General features: G+C 46.8%; 2 protein-coding genes across 5 annotated transcripts in view; one reads left to right on the top strand and one right to left on the bottom strand.

The window, feature by feature from the left end:
- The window catches only part of LOC144138351 (uncharacterized), a 31404-nt gene extending 17014 nt beyond the window's left edge, over positions 1-14390 (top strand). Inside the window, exons 10-14 of one of the 4 annotated variants that reach the window (XM_077670591.1) lie at positions 2304-2524; positions 2819-2971; positions 3861-3989; positions 8160-8311; positions 12335-14390. In XM_077670591.1, the coding sequence (XP_077526717.1) occupies positions 2304-2524; positions 2819-2971; positions 3861-3989; positions 8160-8311; positions 12335-13087 (1408 nt within the window). In that variant the 3' untranslated portion in view covers positions 13088-14390. Of the gene's footprint in view, positions 1-2303; positions 2525-2818; positions 2972-3788; positions 3990-8159; positions 8312-12334 lie in introns of all 4 variants that reach the window. The other 3 variants (XM_077670589.1, XM_077670590.1, XM_077670592.1) reach the window with 3 other exon arrangements.
- A 701-nt stretch (positions 14391-15091) lies between these two features.
- Positions 15092-25221, bottom strand: part of LOC144138354 (exportin-6-like) — a 130547-nt gene continuing 120417 nt past the window's right edge. Inside the window, exons 15-16 of the mRNA XM_077670593.1 lie at positions 23723-24009; positions 15092-15593 (exon numbers count right to left, since the gene is read on the bottom strand). Coding sequence (XP_077526719.1) covers positions 15426-15593; positions 23723-24009 — 455 coding nt within the window. The 3' untranslated portion in view covers positions 15092-15425. The remainder of the gene's footprint in view (positions 15594-23722; positions 24010-25221) is intronic.

Genomic DNA, 25221 nt, shown 5'->3' on the forward strand with positions numbered 1-25221 from the left:
CCCACTACCGCTGAACAGAACGCGTGCGTTTGTTGTTTGTGCGTGGCGATTGGCATGTTTGCTCTCAGTAAGATGCCTTCGCCAGCCCAAAAGTTGAGGTTTTTATCGCTACGAGATAAGGCAGCCATCATCGCCCAAGTCAGTGGCCCAAGGGAGGATAGCGCCGACGAGTTTGGAAACGCCTGCAACTAGCTCAACCATTTTGAAAAGCAAGGATCCCACCAGTTTTCAATGGCGCACGTGCGCAAAACAAAACAGTGACAGCTGTGACCTTTCTGGACGTCTAGAAAGCGGTGCTCACCAAGTTTTGTAAACAGTATTGGTGCAACGAGGTGCCACTCTGTCTGGCAAAGTTCGTAAACAGAAGAAGCTGGGCTCCACTTGCATGATCGGACGTACTCGGTGCCGAGGGCCGGGGCGGAAACGTGCAGAGAAGGTGAACCCACGGAATGTTTTGGATGCGTTTGACACTATCTCGTTCTTGGGCGCGCACGACGACTAGCAATGAACCACTTGTACAGTGGTAGCAGAACTGTGACGTTGGCTGCAAGGTAAGGCTCACGAAGTAATATAACCGACTTTAGGAAATAAATTTTTGGTTTGTGGCCAATTTTCCGGTCGTTTATGTCTCATTCTCGCAGCAACGAAATTCCCGCAAAAGCGAATTTTCTTGCTTTCCCCGGCGGTTTCGTTATTGCGGGGTTCGACTACTCTCATCCCCGCTCAGTAATGACACAGAAGGTGAAAACTTCAACTAATGCCACAAATTGTGTCAAATAACTTAACCCAAACAAGCGTGCGGTAACATTTCCATAGTTACATATACCTATGACCGCGCGAAGTTACCAGACGCCGGCCGCAAGTACATCGTTAGCGCCATCTGGCGTACACAAGTGCAACCGGTGCAACTTCTCGATCGCGATTGAAACGGGCCGTGTAGCAGCGGCAGTACGTCGAGCACGCTCGAAAACTCGATCGCAATTCACTTCAATCGTGATTGAAAGTGCCCGTGTGACAGGGGTATAACTCCTCCCGAAATCCAACTCAATCCAATGCAAGACAATCTGCTAGCATCATGTGGATAAATTTTGGCATACCTATTCCTTAGTGGGCATACCACAGCCACCTGTTGCAAATGTTTACTTTTAAATTATTTTTCAAAATAAATTTTTTGTTCGGATTTTCATGAGTAAACTTTCCTGCATGTTACAATCAGGGGCACGTTAGAATCGTGCAAATACAGTAATAAGGGCCAGTTGGTTATTGAAACATGGCACATATTGAAACAGCAAGGTAAGGAAGAGAAAGAGGACTCTCAGTACTAGCGCTGGTCCTGTGTGTCCAACTTCTTAAGTTTCGTACTTACTGCATTTTAATGTTTCACTGCTCCAACACACTGGCCTCCAGCTAATGTGTGAGGCCTGTGCACAAGCATTCAATGTTTCCATGTGCCAGGAAAGAGCACGCCGGAAGGCAACAAAGAACACTTCTGCCTCTTATCCCAAGAACCTTGAAAAGGAAGCCAGGAACGCCTTAAAGTGGGAATTAAACATTTGGGTAGTATATTAACCCAAGCATAACGGGTTTTTTTGGTGCATGATGAGTTTTTTTTTTCCTATGGTGTGTAAGGAGCAAGTGGAGAGCAAAACCAAATACGTCAGTGGTGTGAAAGCAGGAGCGTGAAAATTCTTTTCTTTATGCAACCTCCTCAGCTTACCTGGTGATGAGTGCTTTAAAAAAATTTGCGTAAAACAAATTTGTCATATGTCTCCACCATCCAGCATGTTCGTCCAGGGTGGCTAAAGTGGGAGGAGTCTTCATTTTACTCAAACAAAAATGTTTTATGAACTTAAATCTTCTTTGTGATTGGTTTTAACATTTATTTGCAGCAAACGTTCAGTAACAAATCTTTTGATCCAGTAAGAACAGTTCTCACATTGTTCAGAAGGAGTCAGCAAATTTTCTGCTCCTATATCCAGTTTACGGATTCAGTTGCCATGCTGTTAGGCATATCAGGACATCCAGCATTTTTTTGCCAGCTGCAGTTTACACTTCCTCAAGTTATCGACCAACATTCGTTAATTTTTTTAAGTGTTGTCGACGCACTTAATCTCCGTCCAGCACTCCTGTGCTTTCCTGTGCTGCATTAGCCCTTAGCAAGCCATTTATCTGGGACTCAGTATGCTGTAGCTGGCTGCGTGTCAGCCTCTTATAAACCAGATATTTCATCTAAATGTGTGCACTACACGCGTGAAAGAATGGTTTCACAAAGTGAAGCTGTGTTTGTGCGCCGTGCGTTTCAGTCCCCTCGTCGAGCGGCTGTACCAGCGGCTAGAGCCAAAGTTATGCGACGACATCAGCAAGAAGCTGGACAGTTTCATGATGACGCATTCACACCTTAACACGACCACCGTTGCCGCACCAGAGCCGACACTGACCGAGGAACAGCAGTCTCTGGTGGACTTGCTTGACACCACGCTGCAAAGACGCAAGCGCAAGACCATGGACTGCACGCCCTCACGAGGTACCTGTGTCGTTGGACACAAACTGATTCATTCGGAGTTTATCCTGGGCCACATGAAGATCTCTGCCATCTTTTTTTTTTCTTTTTTTATCCAAAGCACGTTGGAAGGAGTGGTCTGTAAAGACAGTCGGTGCATCTGCAAACTACAGTGCTGTTCAGTGTTGCTAAAGAAAAGCACCTCACTTGTAGTTTCCTTGCTTGCAGGGCCTGGCTTGGCTTGGCTTGGCTTTAACTTGGTACGCATGGTATGCCTCGCCTTTTGTTTTATGCTTTGTTTTTTCTTCCCGCGACTAGGGGAAGTAGCCACGCCGGTAACTGTGAAGAGAAGGGCGCTTACACGTTCCGGTTCTGAGGCCCGGAGGAGTGGCTCGCTGGGTTCATCGCCTAAACTCGAAGTGTCCAGCAGTTGTCAACAAGACGACACAGTTGTGTACAATGTGGAACTGGGTAAGCTGGATACACTAAAAGTATTCATGTCGCAAAAAATTGTCCCTGACTAGATCGAGGCATCGTCTAGCTAGGTGGGAGTTGAGGCGTCCTTCATAAGGATTAATGAACGACGGCAACATTTCAATCCCCATTGTAATAAGCAAAAAAAATGCATGGTCTCTCTCTCTCTCTCTCTCTCTCTCTCTCTCTCTCTCTCTCTCTCTCTCTCTCTCCCCACACACACACCCCATCCACAGCGCGCTTGATTCTCCCAATGGTTCAATGGTGAGGTATGCGTTCTCCACGCAAAAACGATGTCAGGACTGCAGCGACACAGAAAACTTTTCACACCTCCATGTGTCTTCAATCCATCATAATCTTATCGACTAATCAGGATGTTCGTATCCCACCATCGGCATTTGCTTCGGTGTAACGCGAGCTTGTTAACACTCTCACATTAGAACTAAGGGCTTGTAGTTCTGAATTAAACATTGGTGCCCAAGCCGAGTGAAAGATAAACTTGCTTTACATGGTACCAAAGAGACTGCAGTTGATGCATTTGACAATACAATTTGGTTTCTTGCATAGCAGTAGCTTCGTTTAGCACTCATAGGCTGTGGAAAGGGGCCTCAACAGTGTCATGGTTGTGGAAAGTCCGAACTATTGACAGGGACAAAAGAAGAATGAAGAATACAACGAAAAGCGCTTTGTGTCATCGCTTTTTTTTTTGTTCTTTCTCTTGCTTCTGTTGATAGTTCACTCTTCCCACAACAATGATGTCATACAAGCTCACCCAAGCAGCCACTTTTTTTATTATGTCCAATCCTTCTTTCAGAGAACCGAAACCTGCCAGCTTCACCAGACGGCAAAGTTTCGAAATCTCCAAAAGGCAGATCGCCCTTCGCAGTGCCGAATCCTCCACTTTCGTGTGTTGCCAATCGCACCCGAAGTAGGACCTGCGTGTTCCAGAAACGTGTCTCACCCAGGATGGATAACGTTTCCAAGCCAAGAGTGACCCGTCAAAGCACGGCTACCGGTGGGTGTCACAGATATGTTGGACTACAGTGCTCTGTTCATGCATGGCACATCTTATGTGTGAACCGCCTCCAGTATAACAAAATTACACGGTTCTGTTTCCTCTTACACCTCTTCAAGCAATGGCCATTCCTATGTACAGTGCAAAACGGCTGGGTGCAGTTGCTGCCTCCTCTTTTCTACAACAAAGCATACATTGTTCAGAACAAATTCTTTTAGCACACACAGGTGTTCCTCACTTGGCAGTACGAAGGTGAGACTTGTATCTAAAGGTATATGCGTTTCTTGCTGCGCAACTGCTAGCGTGAAGTAGTAGCAGGCCTACTGTAGAAGCGATAAGCAGCACCCGCAAACACATTCTTAACTTACCTTCAGCTACAGTTAGTGTAGCTGTACAAAGAACTAGCAATAGACGCCATTGAAGACAACATCCAAGTTCACTTTGTTGAAATGATCAGGATGTTTGTATCTCGCTGCCATCGCTGCCAAATGTGCATTGCAAAGGGCGACTTAAAAAGGCTCAGTTGGTAGCACATTCATAAGCTATGTGCAAGATAAGATCTTGGTTTGATGCCTGTAACAGGCAGGCTATTAATATCTCACAGGCCCATGACAAAACGGGCAGACAGAGACGTTTCACCGGGACAGGGGGCAGCTGTGCTTACTCACTTTGGGCACTCAGTGTGCCAGCATGACAAAGAAATGCTTCACATTTCTAAATTTGCTTTCGCCATAATACAACATGTTTTGGGCAATAGCCAAGAATAAGCAGTTTGCTGTGCCACTTGGCATGGTGTCACCAAGCTGAGTGAAAACTTTAAAAAAGCCATGCAGACAAAACACAAGTGTGGTTCATTCGAAAGATTGCCTCTTTAGAATCGTTCTGACACCACTTTTAACGGAAACTTCGCTCAAATAAGCCATATAAGTAGGAAAAAAGGCAACGGTCATGCGACTCACTAGCTCATCTCCTGCACTAGAACCTATGACTTAATGTGCACAGCTGTGTGATTGGCTGAGGCCGGCAAAAGCAAACGCAAGTTAGGCAGAGCTTATAAGCTTGCAGAACGATCTATTTTCACTTAAGTGTAATGCATATTTAAGAGCAGTAAGAATGGAAACAATGGAAGTTATGAAGGTACACAAAAGCAAAGAAGTACCACTGAGTACTGCCGTTGGTACTGCGCGCACTATGCTTGTTATAGCTGCCCAGCAGTCTGGCACGTTGTGGTTGTCTCGCACAACACTGGCCGATTAGCAAAAGCGACATTGTCGTACATGACCCTGTTTGTCGAGCATACCCCATGTTTCACGAAATGATTACGTCCAACCATAACAAAAGCAAACCAGGTGCAAATATGGTCAGAAAAGAAGCAAGGGCAGACAGTGGTGCTGCACAGTAGGGTGGCGCCATCTAGAAGGACTGAGGGTAAACGGGACGTTTTCAGTCCACTGCAGACTAAACAGCATACTTACGTTCGCTTAAAGACGTGCCCTTGCTACGTCTCCGCAAATCTCACAAAACACACAATTTGGCAGGAGAATGAAAATTTTAACTTAAATTGAGTGAGGCTAAAACGAACAATTGGGCGAGTTGGTACATTATTCCTAGTAACAGCACAAACAACACGAGGCAAAAAGAAGAGGGCACAAACACAGCGCTGACTAGCTACTGAATTTTATTGCTTATGCCAGTGATTTTTATAGACACATAGACTTAATCATAGACGAAGGAACTTAAATTGGTTAATTTCTTAGTGAATAAAGCATCGTTTGCTGCCGGACAAGGGCTGGGGGCACTATAAAACCCCAAATATTTGGAATAAAACAAACTTGTGCTTTGTCTGTACGGCTTTGTACCCCCAATTGTGTAATGCAAGTGAAGCCAAGTTAGACTCCCCTCTGGTTTCAGGCAATTAAAGCCTTGATCTGGGGCGGTATTCTCGTAACTGTCCCTTTTGAAAACGTCCCTTTCATCGTGACGTACTTCCGGTTAAGCAGTGGGCCTTTGATTCAAATACCGTAACTGTTCTTGCGAACGCATTTTAAAGAACTGAAACCGTATCAGAGAATATTTTATGTGTTTACTGTTCCGCGAGGGAACCGAGAATAACGCTACGAAAAATCGTCTGCTCCAAATCGTCTGCTCCGAGTAGGCACGGCTCATAGCTCCGTCGTGCTTGTATGCGTCACATCCGGGTGTTCGCTTTTAGCCAATCAGGGCTAACTCAAAAGGGACACTTTCGAAAGGGACACAAAAGGGACAAAACACGGGAATACCGCCCCAGGAGATTATTCATCGAGCAGTGGTAAGCTGGACTTCCTTCCGAGTTCCTGGTGCAAAATTACAAAATAGCTGCAAAACTTACCGTGCCCAGTGTGCTCCTGACGTATTTGTGTGCTGCGTGGGATGCATTTTCAAGCTCTCCTGTGCAAGAGGTAGCACGTTGAGACAAACTCTATCAGATGTTCTAAAATGTGGTTCACAACTTTGAAGTTGACACCTCTGCAATTCAACTACCCATTAAAAAGTTGGTTAGGTAGAGTTAGAGAGGTGTGTATTTTGAACCAAGTAATCCATTATCTGACTATATATGTCACTGCTGCCTAGAGCCTTAGCTCGTCTGTAATGGGTGGCAGAAAAGAGAGCACCATTCACCCGTCATGACTCAACATAATAGCCATTAAGATTTACTCAGTCTCATCTGCACCGAGTACTTCATATCACTGCATGAGCAATAGATGAGGCATGTCAGCAAAAAGTTGGGTCGTCAATCTGCCTTCACTAAACCAGAGAACAGGTAGCGATATGCACGGTGTCTTGATGGGTCGCGTGACTCTTGCAGCTGCTTTTACGCGTTCTGAAATAGTAGGGGCATTTTTTTTTACCTGAACTGGTGCAGATTAGTGCAGTGTCGTGCAGACCAGTGCAAAGTGCTACTGGGGATATCACTTATTTAATTAAAAAATTAACATATGCTGCACTGCGTGTACCAGTGCAGCCAGTTCAGGCAAAAAAAAATGCCTCTAGTGTGCCGCCAGTGGAGGGCAGCACACGAGGAAGGAATGGCCATGGCGGCAACGATATGCTTACACTGGTGGGCACCAAAAGGAGCAACAAGCAAGCAACCAGTGCCGCTGCTAAAGTGCGCAAACATGGCCACTGAAATGGTTAGAATGCACAGCAAAGTTGGCACGGTGTGCGAGTAATGTACAGGAAGCAGTGTTGTGAGCTTCTGAAGCCGTAGCAAGGTGTGTGCATCAGCGCGAGCTTCATGTTCATGAGGTAGGGGAAATGGGTGCTCACACATTCAATAAGATCCTCCGGTGGATATTCTGGTGACTCGGTAGAGCGAAAGCGCTGCTACGCTACATCTTCGCAGGTCGCTCATCGCGTCGCAAGTGACCTTCAGCCGCTGGCACACAAGCTGCGCATTTACTTTTTATTGCTTCGTTGTTGGATCCTAGCCACTGCTATGCCACGTGACTAGGCAGGGGTGGAACAGCTGCTTTACCTGCACTTGATCTCTCAATGCCGGTTGGGCTGTCTGCACGCGCTTCAGTGCAAGTGAATGAGGTGACTAGGTGAGGGTTTGATGGCTGCTTCACCACCGGTTAATCCCTCAGTCTAGCCGTCGATGGTACACCGGCTGGGCTGTCTAGGCATGCCCTTCAGTGCATGCCAAAGGATGAATGCAATCATCCAGTGAAAATACTAAAAGGGCAGGCAAAATCTTAAGGAAACACAAGTTTTCACAAAACACTGTGTGCGTAGTCTTTGATTTCGCTCATGATAATTTGGTTTAAAAGATTTAAACCTTAGCATTCTTCTTTTTTTTTATTTAGATGCGTGTTGGCTGAACACAAAATGTTGTGGAGGAAGGGATAAGATGAATGTGCTTGTTGATTTCCCAGTTTTTAAGCATTACTATATTTTTTTCTGCCCAAAACTGGCTGCTTTGAAGGGCTACAGATTGCCTGCTTTTCAACGTAACAACAAACATGCAACCTGCTTTCAGTGTGTTTTTGAAACATCTGATAGAGTTGCAAAGTTTGCCATGTACAATGCTGTGTGAACAACTCGTGCAAGCCATAGCAACAAGCTCTGCACTTGTGCCTTTAACGAACATACTGACATAAGATTTATTTCTCTTTCTCTCTCTCCCTACAGGTCCTGCTAGGACCAAATCGTGCGATCTGGTCTACACAGGGTCAGCTGAGAACACACAGCGTGAGCACAACCGAAACGTGCTCGAAATTCTGAACACGGCTTCGGAGAAACACCTCCAGTGTCTTGCACGGGTCGGCCCCAAGGGTGCACGGGTGAGCCATTGTACCTCCTCCATCCCTGCGCGTACCCTTGATGTTCGCACGTTCAGTTTGGCGCAGTGGTCTACATGTGTAATTTGAAGCTAGCTTAAGCCTGCTATCGCAGGCAGTCTTGTGTGACTCATATAATATGGTGCTTTTTTTTATGTTTAACCATCATTACATCATGAGATAAGCTTTCTTTTTTTAAGTGTGCGAACTATAAAAAAGCAGGTGCGTGCTCTGTGTGTCAGGCAACATATATAAATGGGCTTTGCAAGTGTGCAACTATGATTCGGTTAGCTCTTATTGGTGCATAAAAGAGGCAGGCACTGGGGGAAACAAAGTGGGTGTGCAGCTTATGCAAATAGCATTCTTTTTGAGTGCGGTATTGTATTATAAATTAAATAGTATCTCAGTGCACAGTGACGCACCGACCCTGCAAGACTCCACTACCCAATACTTTTGAAATAAAATGCCATGTGTGCATTAACGGGTGCTCCTAAAGCATGGTTCCTATATCCCATGCAAGCCTTTGAAAACATGCCTGTGCATTTACCGTGTCCCAAATAGGCCATGCAAGAACAGAAGAGTGTTGCACAGACCTACTGATTGGCGTAACTTTTGTCTGTCCCAGTTGTGACTTCAAGCTGGGAATAGCTCCACACAACTGGCAGCACCGTGACAGCTCATTTAGCAGAACTGATTGTAATCCAATGGGCTCTCCAATGGATTCAGGCCTAAGAGCTGTTGTTGTTTTTGCAGTCCTGTATTAGTAAAGGGAAGGGCATGTGGCCAAAATAGGGGGGATAGGAGGGGAAAGGAGGAGTAGCATAATTGAAGAAATGATGTGTACATGAAGGCCACACAGGAGCTTCTTTTAGACAGCAGAGGCCAGGCTAAGGTAGATCATATCTCATAACAAATTTTCACAACTGGGGTAAACCCAGGTCTGCACTAATCTTGGGAGACTGCTCTCTACTCCGGAGCTGCCAGCGAATTCGTTTTACGCTCCGAAAACGCTATTTTTCTCGTGAAGCAGCAGTGTTCCTCTCGTATAGCAGGGGCTTTTTGTAAGAGCAAATATGTCCTTAATTTTGTGTATTATGACCACAGCTCTCAATAAAGCAAGCAAGGGCACGTGTGAAAAAAATTTATTTAATAATGAAATGTATTCTCCTAACCCTGCCCCAAACATCTGTAGCAATGACTTTTGCCCAATGGCTCCATTGTATGACTCTCTCTTGCTAATTACAGTATGCTATTTACAGCTGGAAACAACAGTGCACAAAGCAACAGAACAGTGTACGAAGTAAAAATTACGGCCAATAGCTGCAAATAGCAAGCACATTCTGGCAACTTAGTGCCACTAGTACCCACTGCATATCAAGCATGAGCACTGTCCCAATCCTGAACTTGGCACTTCCAGCACACCTGTAGTGTATTTAAAAACCTCAAACATCAGCATAGCCATCATTTTTTAGCTGTTTTTCGCAGTGAGATGTCAACATCAACGAGTTTAGCTGGCCCACATCAGTCAACGAATGAAATTAGCAGCAACTCCCAAGTTTGAACAGACTAGCATGTGGCGTTTGCTGGTTGACAGGCACACTGTGTAAGGGCTGTGTAATTCAACAACGAGTGACAAGCTGCTGCCTTTCGCTCGTTTCTGCAACCCATTAAAATAACAATGAAGATAGATTTAAATGACTGCATGCAACCGAAAACCCTGCCCCATGAATTTTTGGGGTCTTTCTTTGCACTAGAAAATTCATTCCCATTCCTGTACTTGGACAATTACGTGACACAATATGTTCACAGGGCGTTGCGCAACATATCAGCACAGATACCCTATATAAATTGCGGTCGAAACGAAAAGTCAACTTGAGTGGAACTGGCAGAAATTTTACTCATTTTTTAAGACCTGCTGGTACCAGCCCATACTGCAAGCCTGTCTTACATCGCTGCAGTACTGGAGGCCACTGTAAATGCTGCCTGGTATTTTCTTTCTATTCAATCCTTAGAAATGAACTGATGCCTTTGACTCATTTCTACGCAGTGCAATTACAGGTTGTAAGCATACTACACAATGCAACCACAAAATGAGGGTTAACACTTTCATTTCAGTGTTTTTTTTTTTGCTTTTGTTTAATGGTTTATGTCAAGCACAGCTCGTGTTCAGCAACTTCTGTCTCGCCACTCGCACAAAGAGACTGCTGGCGTGCAGTGTTCTTTTTTTGTTTTACTTTAGTGAACAGTGGCACAATAAGTGCAATGTTCCCCCCTTTATTGCTTGCACTTTTTCCTTACTTTAACTAAATGCTTACAGAAGGTAAGCAAGTTTTCAAACATTCCATTGCTTGAAAGCTTAACTGCATCACTTAAAATACCCAAATGTGCTGCTTCCCACGCGCTGCCACCTGAACTGCTTGGCTCTCGCCAACCAGTCTGAACAAACGGTAGCCGATGTCTTGGACACTTCTTTGTTAAATAACCAGACACTTTTTTTTTCAACACCACTGTACTGAACCAATGGGCAAAAGCTCTGAAGAGAAGTGGCCCGTACGCCCTTCAAATCCTGATGATGGGGAAGTTCTTGTGCTGGCTAAAGTCGAACTCCGGCAAGCTGGCGGAGTCCTTCTTGTGTCCGCTGAGCAGCAGCTTGACGACAATGAAGTTAGTCTTGGCCACTTTCATCACACTGGTTAGTTCACTGTTGAGGTCCGGCACGTTGTCCAGTAGCACTTGCAGGCCGCCAGGTACATGTCCTCCGGGGTTGGGGGTGGCTGGTACTTGTACGGGTCGGTCATCTCCCGGTACTGGGCGTACTGCACCGGGGGCGGCGTCAGGATGCTGTTGAACGGCGCAAACCGGTGCTCGTAGCGCACCTGAGACAGAGTGACGTGGACTGGGTTAAATTTACGCACCCGTTTAATCCACCCCAGTGTTGATATAAAGGATAGATAGTTTGCCTTTTACAGCGCTAGCAATACTCCTTCACCAAACCTATCCGAGTAGGACAGGAGAGGAAGTGGACATATGAAGTGGGCTGCTGTGACTTGCTCGCTCTACTTGGCGGGAGATTAAAAAAATAGGTTTATTATTTTCGTTGATTGTTACGACGGGGTGTGCAACGTTGGCGGGGGGTGCCCCGGCCTATCCCAGGGCTCGTCTCCACGGCGCATGTGGCTGCTCGATTGTTTGGCACTGCTCGTCGTAGTCAGCGCTAGACAGTGCCTCACAGGGGCGTAGCCAGGGGGGAGGGGGTTGTGTTTCAGTGTGAACCCTAGGCGCAACAAGCCACAAGAGATTTCATGTTAGGCTGTTTGCAACGGGTTCGGACGCCTTCCGACGGGAGGTCTTCCAGCACCTCCTCAACTTCCTGGTTTTGACATGACTAGTGCATCGTTTGTAGCCGTCGAGCCTTGAACGAGACGAACTCGACATAGACTGTCCCCCACTCAACTCCTTTTTCCCTCTTTTTCTCTCTTCCTATCCTGAAACGCCCTTCCCTTCCCTGGACTGGGTTGTATGAGGGTAAACTCTCCGTTGGGTTCAACAATATCCCCAGTTCTCTTCCGTGCTTTCTTAATAAATCACCACCACCCACCCAGAATTTTCTGACCGGTATACCCTATCCACTTTTCCGCCTTTTTCTCGTCGGCGCACTGTTCACACTCCGAATCGGAATATTAATGCGCAAAAACAAAATACGAAAATCAGATAAGGAAATGAAATGACGTTTGTGCGCAGGATTGCCCAAGGGGCTTGGGAGAAGAGAGGGAGGGGTATTCCATAAGTGATCCCCCACCCGCGCGATATGAAATGTAGGGGTGAGGGGGGCGGGTGAGAGGATTGCGCAACGAACAATCGCTATTGAGAAGGGACGGCCCGATGTCGCAAGAGGTAAGCGATGAGGGAAGGGGCCAATAATGCCCAGACACAAGTCCAGAGGGTGTTGAGGACCGTGCACATTGTATAGCTTAACAGTCAATCATTGTAATCTTGAACCGCACGCTCCGCTTGGTGGTTACACAGCGCAGGCGCAACCGTGGCGTCTCCGGCGCCGGGCGGCTCGCCGCCACCGCAGCCCCTGGACCCCAACGACCCCATCCTGACCAACCCGACGGTGGCCTTGGCCGTCAAGTCCTTCCGGAACATGCGCAGCGCCGCCCTGACGCCCGTGGCCCGGCGCCTCCGCGACATCATGATCAAGCGGCAGCAGCTACGGCAGCAACAGCAGCAGCAGCAGAACTCGCTGCAGCTGCCCGTCGCCGAGGCGGCAGCGCCCGCGGCCGACTGGACAGAGGTCAGCATCGCCTGTCCACCTCCTGGCACCCGCCACAGCAAGGCGCGCTTCCTGATTCCTCCTGGTCAGCTTCTTCGAGACACCCTCGGCGCCGAGGTGCTGCTGCTGCTCGGAGCGCTTCTGGCCTTCCTCGGGTCGGCCGTTACCCTACTGGCCACGTACGGCCGCTTCGGCAACCCGGAGTCCCGACCCACGGTGATGGGCTTGGGCCCGCCATTGGTGGGCATCGGGTTCCTCTTCTGCCTGCTGCGGCTCTTCTTCTGCCGGCCGCAGAGACTGCGAAACGCCTGCTGCGGGTGGCTGCTGGCCGCTCGCAGAGTGCACCCCGCCAACCGCGCGGCACACCACCGCAAGGCTGCGGCCGCCGCCGTACTCGAGCACGGTGGCGGAGCGGCGGTGTCGGCGGCGGCCGCCTACGATGCGACGCGCTTCAGTCAGACGTGGACCATTACGTGAATTGGACTGCCCGCCCGGTGATCTGACTTCTGTGTTGTGCAGACAGCTGGTGACGAGCTGGGGAGGACAGACTTATGGGATGGATTCCGCTTACAGCGCCGTCTGGTGGCCGAGCAAAACATGTTGAGCTCTCCTTCCAGAGGACGCCAGTTAGTTCACTGTGCGCATGCGCAGCAAAAAGAACTTGCATTCTGGGTTATTGCCGCCTTGAACTAGTTGCCAGGAATGTGGGACAAAAAAAGTTCTGCAAAACCTTTTAACTGTTTTATACCTTTAACTGTTTTAGTGCAATACTAGGGTCAGCACTACCGCTGGCCAGTGCTCCTTCCAGTAGACGGTTAGACCTAAAGTAAATTAAAACCGTGCTTCATCTTCTACGAATACAAAAGAATTTAGTATTTATTTTGACCAGAGTTAAGCGATAACTGAGTGAACTATTGACGAGAGGCACGTGGAAGCACTGGCCACCAACAGTATCAACTCTTTTTAAAAAATGACAACACAGCTGTAATGTAATACCTAACTACTTCTCTTGCATATAGCCGAAGGAGGCACAGGCTATAGTTGTTCCTACTTTCGAACTACTGGAAATTATGATTAGACGAGCCACCTACGGACGAAACAAGTACTGTACAAACTCGGGCTAGTTCCTAAGGCTGCATGCGTTTTTCCTAGCAATTGTTAATAAATGCAGCAAGAATATTTGCTGCAAAAAAATTGGGAGGAATGCTTAGAACTTTCTAATATTTGAAGGCGAAAGCCTAGTTGGACCTTCTCTTGAACTTTCATGTTGTCCTCGTCGGTGCACTGTCGCATCTTCACCCATAGCCGCTTCCTCTCAACGGCGCCGACAACAAAGCAGCATTTCAAGTTGCCCTAGCCTTTTTGCGCCGTGGCGTACTTTTCTGGACTTCCCTGTCCGTAACTACCCAAGCAACTACGGACGTCCATGGGATGTCCGAAACACAGCCGAACATTCACTGCCCAGTTTGGACGGCCACTGTACGTCCATGTTTGGATGGACATTTTCGGACTTACAGTGGACATGTAGAAACAGATGTACAAGTATGAATAACATCTGCCAATGGTCGTACAAACTTACTACAAACCGTCAAATAATGGCTTACATTGAATATAAAAGCCAAAAACGAACAAGCTACACTGCTTTTAGATTAAAAACATTGTGTACATCAACACCCTGACAATTCAAGTTTCATCTGCATATTTCTAAAATTATGCTTACTCTTTTTAGTTTTTTGAAGCACCTCACTTACTCCAGCAGTGATCTCTTTGGGGAAGGATGTATAAGAATTAAGAGCCACTAATGAAACATGTGAAACAAGTTCCATGTGTTCATGTGTGCCTGTCTGCCCAGTAGTGCGTTGGTCTTGCGCGGCCTCATATTCGTTGCAGGAACACGCTTCTCGTTATGCGATTCTGGAAATTTTCACTGAACATCCAAAATACATCCAGTTTCCGACGTAACGTACATAGGTGTTAAATCTGGACGTCTCACGGACATGCATGATACGTCCATCGGCCCTGAAACAGACGTCTAGAGCCGGAATGAACGTACGGAATGATGCGAGGGCTGCCTGGTGCATCGTCACCCACAGCAATGTGGAATGAAGCGGCTGCTGTTTCCCTTTCCCAGGGCACCGCAATTTTTCTGAGCACGTTTCTGTACCTCCTACACCCGCTGCGGTGGCTCAGTGGCTAAGGCGTTGTGCTGCTGAGCACGAGGACGTGGGTTCGATTCCGATGGAGGCGAAGCGCAAAAACGCCCGTGTGTACGAGATTTCGGCGCATGTTAAACATCCGCAGGCGGTCAAAATTAATCTGGAGCCATTCACTATGGCACGCCTCATCGCCTGCGTTGCGTTGTTAAACCCTACAATCAATTAATCTGTAACTCCAACGTTCTATAAGCCATAGAGATCTAAGGCTTTCACCTTAAAGGTGAACCATTCTACGAGTGCAAAACTTGCAACCATGAATCCTGCTGACATCTGAGTGTTGACAAAGCTAGGAAGTATTCTTTCAGACAGCGTTAAGCTCAAATTGCACCACCAAGAAATATTTGCAGACCAGCACACAAAAACAGACTACAATGACTCCAACAAAAATATTTTAATTTAGCGAAGCAGCAAGAAGTAATTTCAAAAGTCGTTAGTCCTTTCTTCGCGAGTGGATGGAACCGCTCCTGAAACAGCCAGAAGCTCGATGACACTGGTTGCTGCATTGGATAATATCAGACTGGATTGGATTGACCTAGAGAAAGCTGGATGGCTTGTTCTGCCGACACCTTTAGGATCGAGTGTGTTTTTTCTCTATCCTCAGTGGTTCCTTGACGAGTGGATGGTGTCACTCGAAATACAGACTTGAGCTAATGGCTTGACGGCAGTGGTTGCTGCATTGGAAGAACGGGATTGGATAGGCTTGACCTAGTGAAGGCTGGACGGCTCGTTCTGGCGACGCCACCGGGACCGAGCCCGCTTTTCCTCTATCCTCCGGGCAGCAGCTCTGGCCTGCCTGCAGTGCAAACACAAGGCAACCCCATTCCACAACAAACTCAACCTCGACCCCTCTTATGCACCACACAAAAATATCAGCGTATGCTTCAAAGCAAACTGTTGCTTTTTTTTTGGCGATATTCTGTCTTGGGCTGTCTAAATGCAAAAATTTTGGTCCATCTGTCTGTCACTGGATTCATTTGCCGGGCCAGAAATTTAAAGCATGCTTGAACAAGAAGTATTTACAGGCAAAACCTTCCAAGCTACTGGAACTGGTGGTGTGCGTCATTCATATCAACATTATTCATCAAAAAGAAAACATTAGGCATATTTGAAACAAAACATAAGTACATAACTGATAGTAGCAGCATTTTCTAAATTAAAAATTGATGTACGGTTGTTTTTTTTAAACAAAAACGTGGTAAACACAAAGTTGAAGGCAGGCGAGATAAAAGTAAATGCAAAAACAAAATGTCTCCTCCAGCTGTTCTAAGAACGAAAAGAAAAAGTCCCAGTAGACGGCGCATGGGCAGTGTGAATGCTGGAAAACTAAATCGATTGAGCAAACTTTTTTTTTCTCGTGTGGTAATCTCATCATACCAGCGTCATTTCCAGCCAATGCTAGAAGAATCGAGGATGGTAAAGCGCTGGGGCAGACGCAATGCATGACCAGGGTCATCCTTTGACGACAAAGGCAAAAAGCGGCCAATACAAAAGTGACTTTCGCTAGGCATTTCTCTTTTGGGGTGAAGCTCCTTAGGGGCCTGGGCTGTCGCCGTCTTATGTCGTTGGCGTTTCATGTAGTCACGGTACTGAAACACTGGGACACACGTTTTTCAATGCCTCGCGGCAGAATGTTTCATCTCCATGGGCAAAAACGTGTACTAAAAGAACACACTGGGACAGGACACTCGTTTTCCAATACCTTGCGGTACTCCTTAGCATACTTCTTAGCATGCGGTAGTGTGTGACACGAAGACAACTTTATGGCCAGTCTGTCTCTCATTTAATTGCTTAAATCCAGTTCAACGCAAAAGAGGGCGCCACCGCCTCAGCAAGCGCGCGATTGCTCCTCCCACAGGCCATCCTCCAGTGCCAAATCAGTGTGTGATGTGTTGCAAGAGAGAGACTTACAATCTTTGAATACGGTTAAAGGGGCCACGCAGACAAAACGCAAGTTTGGTTCATTCGAAAGATTGCCTCGTTAGAATCATACTGACACCATTCCTAACAAAAACCTCAATCAAATAAACTACGTAATTAGGAGAAAAGGGAATGGCCTTGCGACCCACTAGTTCTTTTTCCGCAACAGAAACTATGATGTCATGTGCCCAGCTGTGCGATTGGCTGAGGCCGGCAAAAGCAAACGCATTTTAGGCGGGGTTCATAAGCTTGCCGAACGAGCTATTTGCGCTTAAATTTAGGGCACATTCCTTTTATAACTGCAAGAATTGTGGGGTGAACATTAAAGTTACGAACAAACATGTAAACACCGAAGCAGTTAGTGTGGCACTTTGGCAGCTGATGGTGCCGAAAACAGCCGTCGGACGCATTGTACTTCTCTGACACAACACTCACCAACTGAGACAAGCGGCATGGTCACTTACATGACCAGGTTTGTCGAGTCATAGCTTGCGTTTTAGAAAACGAACAATTACGGTAGTATGAACTGTAATAAAAATACAACAGGTATTGAAGTCCGGCCAGAAGCAAAGTGCGAACACCGGCATTTCAATGGTACTGCACCGCCATTGGCGAAAGTGGGCGATAAACAAGATAATCAACAAGCGCATGTGAGATGGTGGCAGCCCTGGTCAACAGGCTATCTTTACCTCTAAGGCCTTGCTCTGGATATCTCGTTGTCGATGCCACGAAAACGCATGATTTAGTGGGAGAATCGAAATTTTGGCTTAAAATGTTTAATTTCTCAGTGAATAAAGCGTTTGCTGCCGGACTAGCTCTGACAGCAATAAAAAAACACTAAATACTTCAAATAAAGCAAACTTGTATTTTGACTGCATGGTCCCTGCATGCTTCGCCCCTCCTCAGGTTTCTCGTTAGTGGAGATGGCCTGGGATTTTTTGTGTTGAGTAGAACTTACACCCATTCGATGCAGGTTACAGCAGAAAAACACTGAATGCCCTGAGAAGCTGCCCAAGAAAATGAAAGTGGTCACGCCATTCTGACGAAGGAACAGATGGTTATTTAATGAGGTGATAAATTCCATGAAAAATATCTTAATGCTTATACTTTTTTTTACCTGCATTGTTTACTTTTATTTTGCTATTAAACGACACTGTAGAAACTTTATAGGGGTCATCATTGCTGCACCGATGAGATAGATTATCATCATCGGTGCCTGTCATCACGCGGGAGCAGCTCTCGCTCGAGCTGCTTCGTCTTTCTGTCATCCGCCATCTTGTTAATAGAACCACCATCACATCACCGGGACGTCTCGGCCCTTGGTCTCTCCCCTTATTTTAAAGACAAAAAACTTATCTTTATGATTTCACTTCTGTTGCCCCATAACCATACCTAATAGGTACGTAGATAACTACCTAGGTCTGTTCATATTCAGTGTTCTCACTTATTCACATTTTTATGACTTCCCTGCATTTTCTTTCTTCGGCATGTTTTGGCTTGTTTTTCCAACTGTGGTGATGGATAGCAGAAATGGCTTTGGTGGTGACTACACTAGCTAGTAATTTTCATTCTGATGTCGGCACATTTGTGTCGCGTGTGGAATTGTTTATCATTTTTAAAATTTCGCTGATTCCAATTTCACGCCAACCACTTCAGGGTTGACCTTCCTCCTGTGTTTTTTTCCTCAGTTTGCCTTTCACATTAAAAAAAAAGAAAGAAATACAGTCGAGCACGGATATATCGAACACGGGTATATCGAATTATTGTCTATATCGAACTCATGAATTATCCCCTTGAAAATTATGTGTAAAAGTATAGGAATTCGTACGTCTATATCGAACGGTATTTTTCCCAACATTTGGTATATCGAACACCGCACGAGCTGGAAGGTGCTCTTCGGCAGTCGCTTCACCCCCGATTTCCGCGGTCACTTAGTGCCTTCGCCGAAACCCGACAGGGACAGAAGCCGGGGTGTCGGAGCGTCATGCTTGCCTTCTCATGGATAACTGCTCGGCCAATCAAACCACCTGTGAGCTCGACAACATCGAGCTCAAGTTTCTGCCTCCGAACACAACAGCCAGGCTGCAGCCGCTCGACCGCTCGACTAAGTCGTTCAAGGTTGGGTACAGGAGGCGACTCCTCGATAGGCTTTTGATGAACCTCCGCGTGGGCACCGAGCTTAAAGTTGACCAGCTGGGGGCCATACACATGATGAGGTGTGCCTGGAACAGCGTAAAGCAGAGCGTGGCCAACTGCTTCCGGAAGGCAGGCTTCGTGACAGCCGAACTTTCGGAAGCTTGCGAAGACGGCGACGACGACGAATAGGGCATGGACGACACGTTTCGCGAGCTGCCGTCCCTTTTCCCGGCTGCTGTTCCAGCCAGACTGTCTGCCGGCGACTTCGTGAACGCTGACAGCAATGTTTAGGCTGTTGCGAGCGTCGGTGACGAGGATTGCAGGAACCCAGGCTGATAGCTCGAGTGGCGAAGATCGTCCGGACGTGGATGCGGCTACACGATCGTACTCCGCCGGTGAACTGACGGCTGCGTTCAGCTTGATTCTACGTAGTTGCGGCGACATGGGAGGAACTGGGCTGTCACACCTGGATAGCCTCGAGAAGATCGAGACCAGCGTCTTTAATTCCATGTACAGGACGAAGAAGCAGGCCAAGATCAGCGATTTCTTTTCACGCAAATAAAGCATTCTGTTGGGTCGTTAGTTCGGAATTAGTTGTCATTCTTGAATGCGCCGATCGGTACGTGGTCGTTCGCCATAGGTGAGGTCTCAAAGCCCATATTTTTTATATCGAATTTTTTATATATCGAACTATTTCGCGATCCCTTTGGAGTTCGATATATCCGTGTTCGACTGTAACTCATCGTCGTGTCACTAACAAAAGAAAACCACCATGTGCTACAACCTACCAGCAAAGAGTGCACCTCAACTACAGAACCTTATAGATCCTTATAGAACTATAGATCCTTGCTGCAACCATTTACTCTTCACAAGCATAATGGTTACAATCAAATCTGCTGGGAAGGACACGCAGACGCAGACCACAAATGGTTGCCAAGCTGCTTCACAGTAATGCGTCCAACATTTTTAGTATCAAGAGCACATCAACACGATTCCCAGCCATTCACCACCCCTTGTATACACTGTGGCTCCACGCCAGAACACACCATTTCACCAAGGCCGGTGCCATCTTGTGTATGCAGCACCATCTGATTTACTGGCTTGGGTGTTCTCTGTGGCGAATGGGAGCAAGCTGTGACTCTTCGTTCTGGCGCGTTGTACACTCTCCTCCGTAATGTACTTTAAAGGGGAAAGTTCTTGCTTGGAAATAACTAGAGTGATCCAGCTTAAATTCGCAGCATTTTGAGCCTTAGTGAAGTTGAAATTGTGCTGAATCAGACATAGCTGCCAAATTTAAAGTGGAGCTGTCCTTTTCGTCCGTCTGCTGAACGTCGTGCGTCAGGCAGGGGTAAGAGCAGGTTCCCGGACTCGCCAGCGGCTTCCATTGGTGAGCCCGGGAACTGCCTCGCCGGCGGTTCCCAGATCCACCGATAGAAGGGGCACTGGTCTCGCACGGGAGCAAACGTTCACAGACTTGGAAGATGCAAGATAGAGAACAGAAGCTGGCTTTCACTGGATTGTATTGTGACATGGATTGGATTGTCAAAAGCCTGCTCCCAATGTTGCCTCGTAATAATGAAAATCCACAAAACTTTTTGAAATTTCAAGCAATACACTGCAGCTTCATTGTTACGTTTCTTTAGATTTGTTAACACCTAAAATCCACGACAAATGCTTTAAATTCTTGTGAAAAGACAGGGCCATTGATTCTCTCTATAAAGATCAAGGATATTTAAGGACCATTAAAAAATTCCAGGACTTTCCAGGCCTTGAAATTGACACTTCTGAATTCAAGGGTTTTCAAGGTTTTCAAGGACCTGTGCGAAACCTGTGTCAGTTGAGACTGGCGCCAGCGTGCACATCTTTCTCTTATGAGGTCCTCAACCTTCTTTCAACTATCGGCCTTCTTTCAAGAGTTAACTATCACGACAACCCATGCCGTAAGCTTGACTTGGCGACAGAAGTCAAGACTCTGAAGTAATTTATCAAGAAGGAAGATGTGTTGCGACTAGTAACAATGCTGTTCTTGTGCTTTCAGTTTAATTAGAAGTTCAGTGAATTGGAAGTGCTTTGCGGTCCCCGTGTACCGTATTTACTCGCGCAATGAACCCACTTTTTTTCCAGAAAATTCGGCATGAATTTGGCTGGAGGGTTCATTATGCGGGAAAAAATTTAAACAGATTTTTAAAAGTTGAAATTTCGTACAATAAATCTATAAGAGAAGCGCTATCAGAGCCTTACCATTTTTGTAAAAACATGCAGGTAATTATGTAATTAAATAAAAACATGCAGGTAATTATGTAATTAAATTTCTTTTTTATTTCCAACATGCTAGTGGCCCCCTACTCGCCATGGAGCTGTCCTCACTCAAGTCGCTTGCGGCTTCACATTCGTTGTCGGCCCACAGCACACCATCTTCCGCTCCGTCAAGACACTCTAAAACTTTTTTTCCCACACCGGGAAACTTCTCTTCTTTGGGGCCACGAAACACACGGGGATCCCTGTTCATCGCCCCAAAACGCCTCGCACGCACTGGGTCAACACTGAAGTGCCGCCCAGCCACGCGGTTTCCATGTGCATCAACGCATGTTCCACTACATTCAATTTAAAATTGGCTGTGTAGCTCACGTGCTAGGCCAACGTACAGCGCACTCCAGGAGCAAAAAAAAAAAGAAGGTAGGAACAAAGCTGAAGAACAAACCACGGAGTGCAATGGCGACATCGCGGAACAGCAAGAGCAGATGAGTGCGGAGTACCTTTAGTGCTTTGTTCGCACGCCGCTAGAAGCAGCCGGTACAGCAAAGAGCAGGGAAGGAGTGCGGTGTACGTTTTGTGCTTTGTTGCACGCCACAACGTTTTCATGGCGTAAGAAGGTCCGTTTTATGTTCAGCAGATGGCGCTATGCAAGCGCACAATTTTTAAATTGTGAGCTACAGCATTCGCGCTCACGTCTCCGGCTACCGTTGAGATTTCTTTTTGTTGGAATGCGTTTTTAGCCTATCTGTGCATACTGTAGTGTGATATCAAGTTGCTGCAATCGTTTACGGCATCAGCAACCATGCTGAGAGAAAAGCATCTTCTCACTGCATTTTCTATTCAAAGTGACAAAAAAGTAAATTCTCAAGAAGAAAAGCAGGGGGAGGGTTCATTACGCGAGTGGGTTCATTACGCCAGTAAATACGGTATTTGTAGATAACAGATAAGGAGTGCAATAATGTGGAAATGCTTGCATTCATGACGGTAACTCTGACCACACTTTACACGGACACAACAGAAAAGAGACATGAAGACCAGCACTTGTCTTTGTGCCTTTTTCGTTGTGGGCCCGTTGAGTGTGCAAAGAGTTAGCATCATGAACTATAAGGAGTAGCTCTAAATGCGGTAGACAGACCGGATGCACACACACACACACACACACGCATACAGAACACAAATATACAAAGAAAGAGTAAGACAGTGAGAGCATGTTTCAATGAATGACGAGGCTTACTGGCCAGGCAGGTGATCAACTCTTTGGGCTCTAAGCAGTGGAAGCCGAAACTGACAATTTTTGTAGCGTCCTATCCGTTATTTACCAAGCTTTTTAGGGTGCTGTTTTACGACCGCGACCGCTAGGCCAGTAAGGATTGATCAGACAAATAAACAGAGATCATAAAAGATTGGTGTCAGCGTTTAAGAGTCATACACGTGACCCTCCTCACCGAGAAGGCAAATGACATAATAACCACCCCACACACCAGTGAGGAGTGGGTCAAAAACTAGCGTTTGCATTTACATATGTGTGGATTAGTAATGGTATTACGGTACTCGCTACGGTATTCAACAAACACTTTTTAAATTGCGGCGAAAATTCCAGAATTCCATCCTCCAAGCTTGGGAAACTGGAGCCCGGCCTAAGCGCCCCGTCCTTTCTCGTAGTTTGAGGAGGAGAGTGCTCTAAGAATGCAAAGTTCAGCAAACCCGCAAAAAGGACGAAGCACACCGACATCCCCCTCTTAAGCACTTCAAATGCGCCGTTCATAGCGCACATTCCGCTCAAACTACGTCCCCCAAAACTACACCAACACCAAGCTGTTTTCCCTCACACTAATGGTTTCCACACACAACATCCTGCACAACAAAAGACAGGACAGGCAGCGAGGAGGGAGAGAGAGGTAGTTAGAGAGAGAGGGAGAAACGACAGAGAAAGAGATGGGGGAGGGAAAGAGAGGTACAGAGGGAGGGGGATGGAGAAAGAGAGGGTGGAGAGAGACAAGGGAGAGAGACGAGGAGAGCTTGCAATGGTCAAGGTTTGGGCGAGTTGGTGAATAATTACAAAGAAGGGAACAGTGCAACACAGACGAAACACAAGAAGAAGAAAGAGACAACCACGACCGCTGACTTACGACTGAATTTTTATTTTTCGGCATGTCACGTATAGTGTACGCTAACAGTAAAAAAATACAAGACAGCAGAAATAACCCGAATGCTGGTGATAACCCAAGCAATCGTGACACTGCACCAACGCCATGTGCCGCAAACATTTTTTCTGTCCCACAGATAGCTCAGCACGTGTTTGCGGCACATGGCGTTGGTGCAGTGTCACGACTGCTTTGGTTATTGCCAGCATTCGTGTTATTTCTGCTGTCTTGTATTTTTTTACTGTTAGCGTACACTATATGTGACATGCCGAAAAATAAAAATTCAGTAGTAAGTCAGCGCTCGTGGTTGTTTCTTTGTTCGTCTTTGTGTTTCGTCTGTGTTGCACTGTTCCCGTCTCTGTGACAAGGAGAGGACGCTTGAGAAAGACAAGCAACTGAGTTCCCCACTCCACTCACTTCCCTCTGGCCCTTGAGAAGCACTGCCTGGCCCCAAGGTCGCTGCACCCACCTGGGCGAGCCGTGGCTGCACCTGGTCGAGACACAGTGTCAAGACGGCGGGGAGGAAGTGTGCCCCGAGGCTGGGCTCCTGCACCAGGGGCAACAGCAGCCCCAGCATCCACTCGAGCCCCTCAGCGGCAGCCTGATTGTTGTTGTTGCTGACCCCTGGGGGCGGCGGCAAGCGCTGTTCGAGGGCCCCCAGGAGGGGGCGCACGCGGTCGGCACCCAGCTGCGCCCCCAGCACCCGCAACAGCACCCCCACCAGGCACAGCACAGGCTCCTCCGACACCTTGCCACCTGCACAGCGGTGGCAGCCAGCAGTTTTCCTCTTTTATTTCTAATGCAAAAGCATTAAAAGGACACTGAAGGCGACCAGCAAGTTTATTCTATTTAAAAGATTTCGTGTTTATAGAGCCCCCAGCACTTCCCAGGCAGCAAATAGTGCCGTGTTCACTGAGAAATTAATCAATTTAGGTTAAAATTCTAATTCTCCCGGCAAATCGTGTCTTTTCGTGACGTCCACATGAAGTCATAAGTGTGCGTATTCAAACGAACTTCCACTGCGTCATTCGGCTCCGCAGCTTTTCTTGATATCAGTCCTCCCAGATGGCGCTACCATACTCATCCACAGACAGTTGTCCGCCGTTGCTTTGTTTTTTACCGCATTTACACCTGGCTTGTTTTTGCTACTGTAGAAAGTAATCGTTTCGTGAAACATGGGGTATGCTCGATAAACAGGGTCACATAAAGACACAGTTGCTCACGCCAATCGGCCAGTGTCCTGTAAGACAGCTCTAAAGCGGCAGGCTGCTGTGCAGCTTTTGTTTCTTTAAACAAGCATAGTGCGCCCAGTACCAACAGCAGTGCGCATCGGTACTTTTATGTTTATGTATATTTTCGTAACTTTCATTGTTTACTGCACCATTCTTACTGCTGTAAAATGAATATGCATTACATTTAAGTGCAAATAGCTCATTTTGCAAGCTAATATGCTCTGCCTAATTTGCGTTTGCCTTTGCCAGACTCAGCCAATCGCAGAGCTGTAACATATGACATCATAGGTTCTGCTACGGGAAATGAGCTAGTGAGTCGCCTGGCCATTCCCTTTTTTCCTAATTATATAGCTTATTGGAGTGAAGTGCACGTTGATAGTGGTGTCAGTACGATTCTTACGAGGAAAGTTTTCGAGTGAACCAAACTTGTGTTTTGTCTGCATGGCCTGATTAAAGGGACACCGAAGGCAACCAGCAAGTTGCCTTCAAATGAAAGTCTGATCTGCCCATAGCCATTTGAGCACTAATTCGGAGCCGAAAGATGCCCTAACTGTTGAGAAATTGCTAATCAAACACCGATCAAACATGACGCAAACGGCCACTGCAGTCACTGATAAACCGCAAGTGAGGCAGCGATGATGTATAGCGGTATAGATAGAAGCAACCGAATACAACGCTACCATGTACCGAGCAGCTTGGTCAGTTTCGGTCAAATCAGTCATGCTTTCCCCAAATC

The sequence above is a fragment of the Haemaphysalis longicornis genome, unplaced genomic scaffold (genome assembly GCF_048455015.1).
Source record: "Haemaphysalis longicornis isolate Haplotype H1 unplaced genomic scaffold, Haemaphysalis longicornis Haplotype H1 scaffold_5, whole genome shotgun sequence".
Classification (NCBI taxonomy): domain Eukaryota; kingdom Metazoa; phylum Arthropoda; class Arachnida; order Ixodida; family Ixodidae; genus Haemaphysalis; species Haemaphysalis longicornis.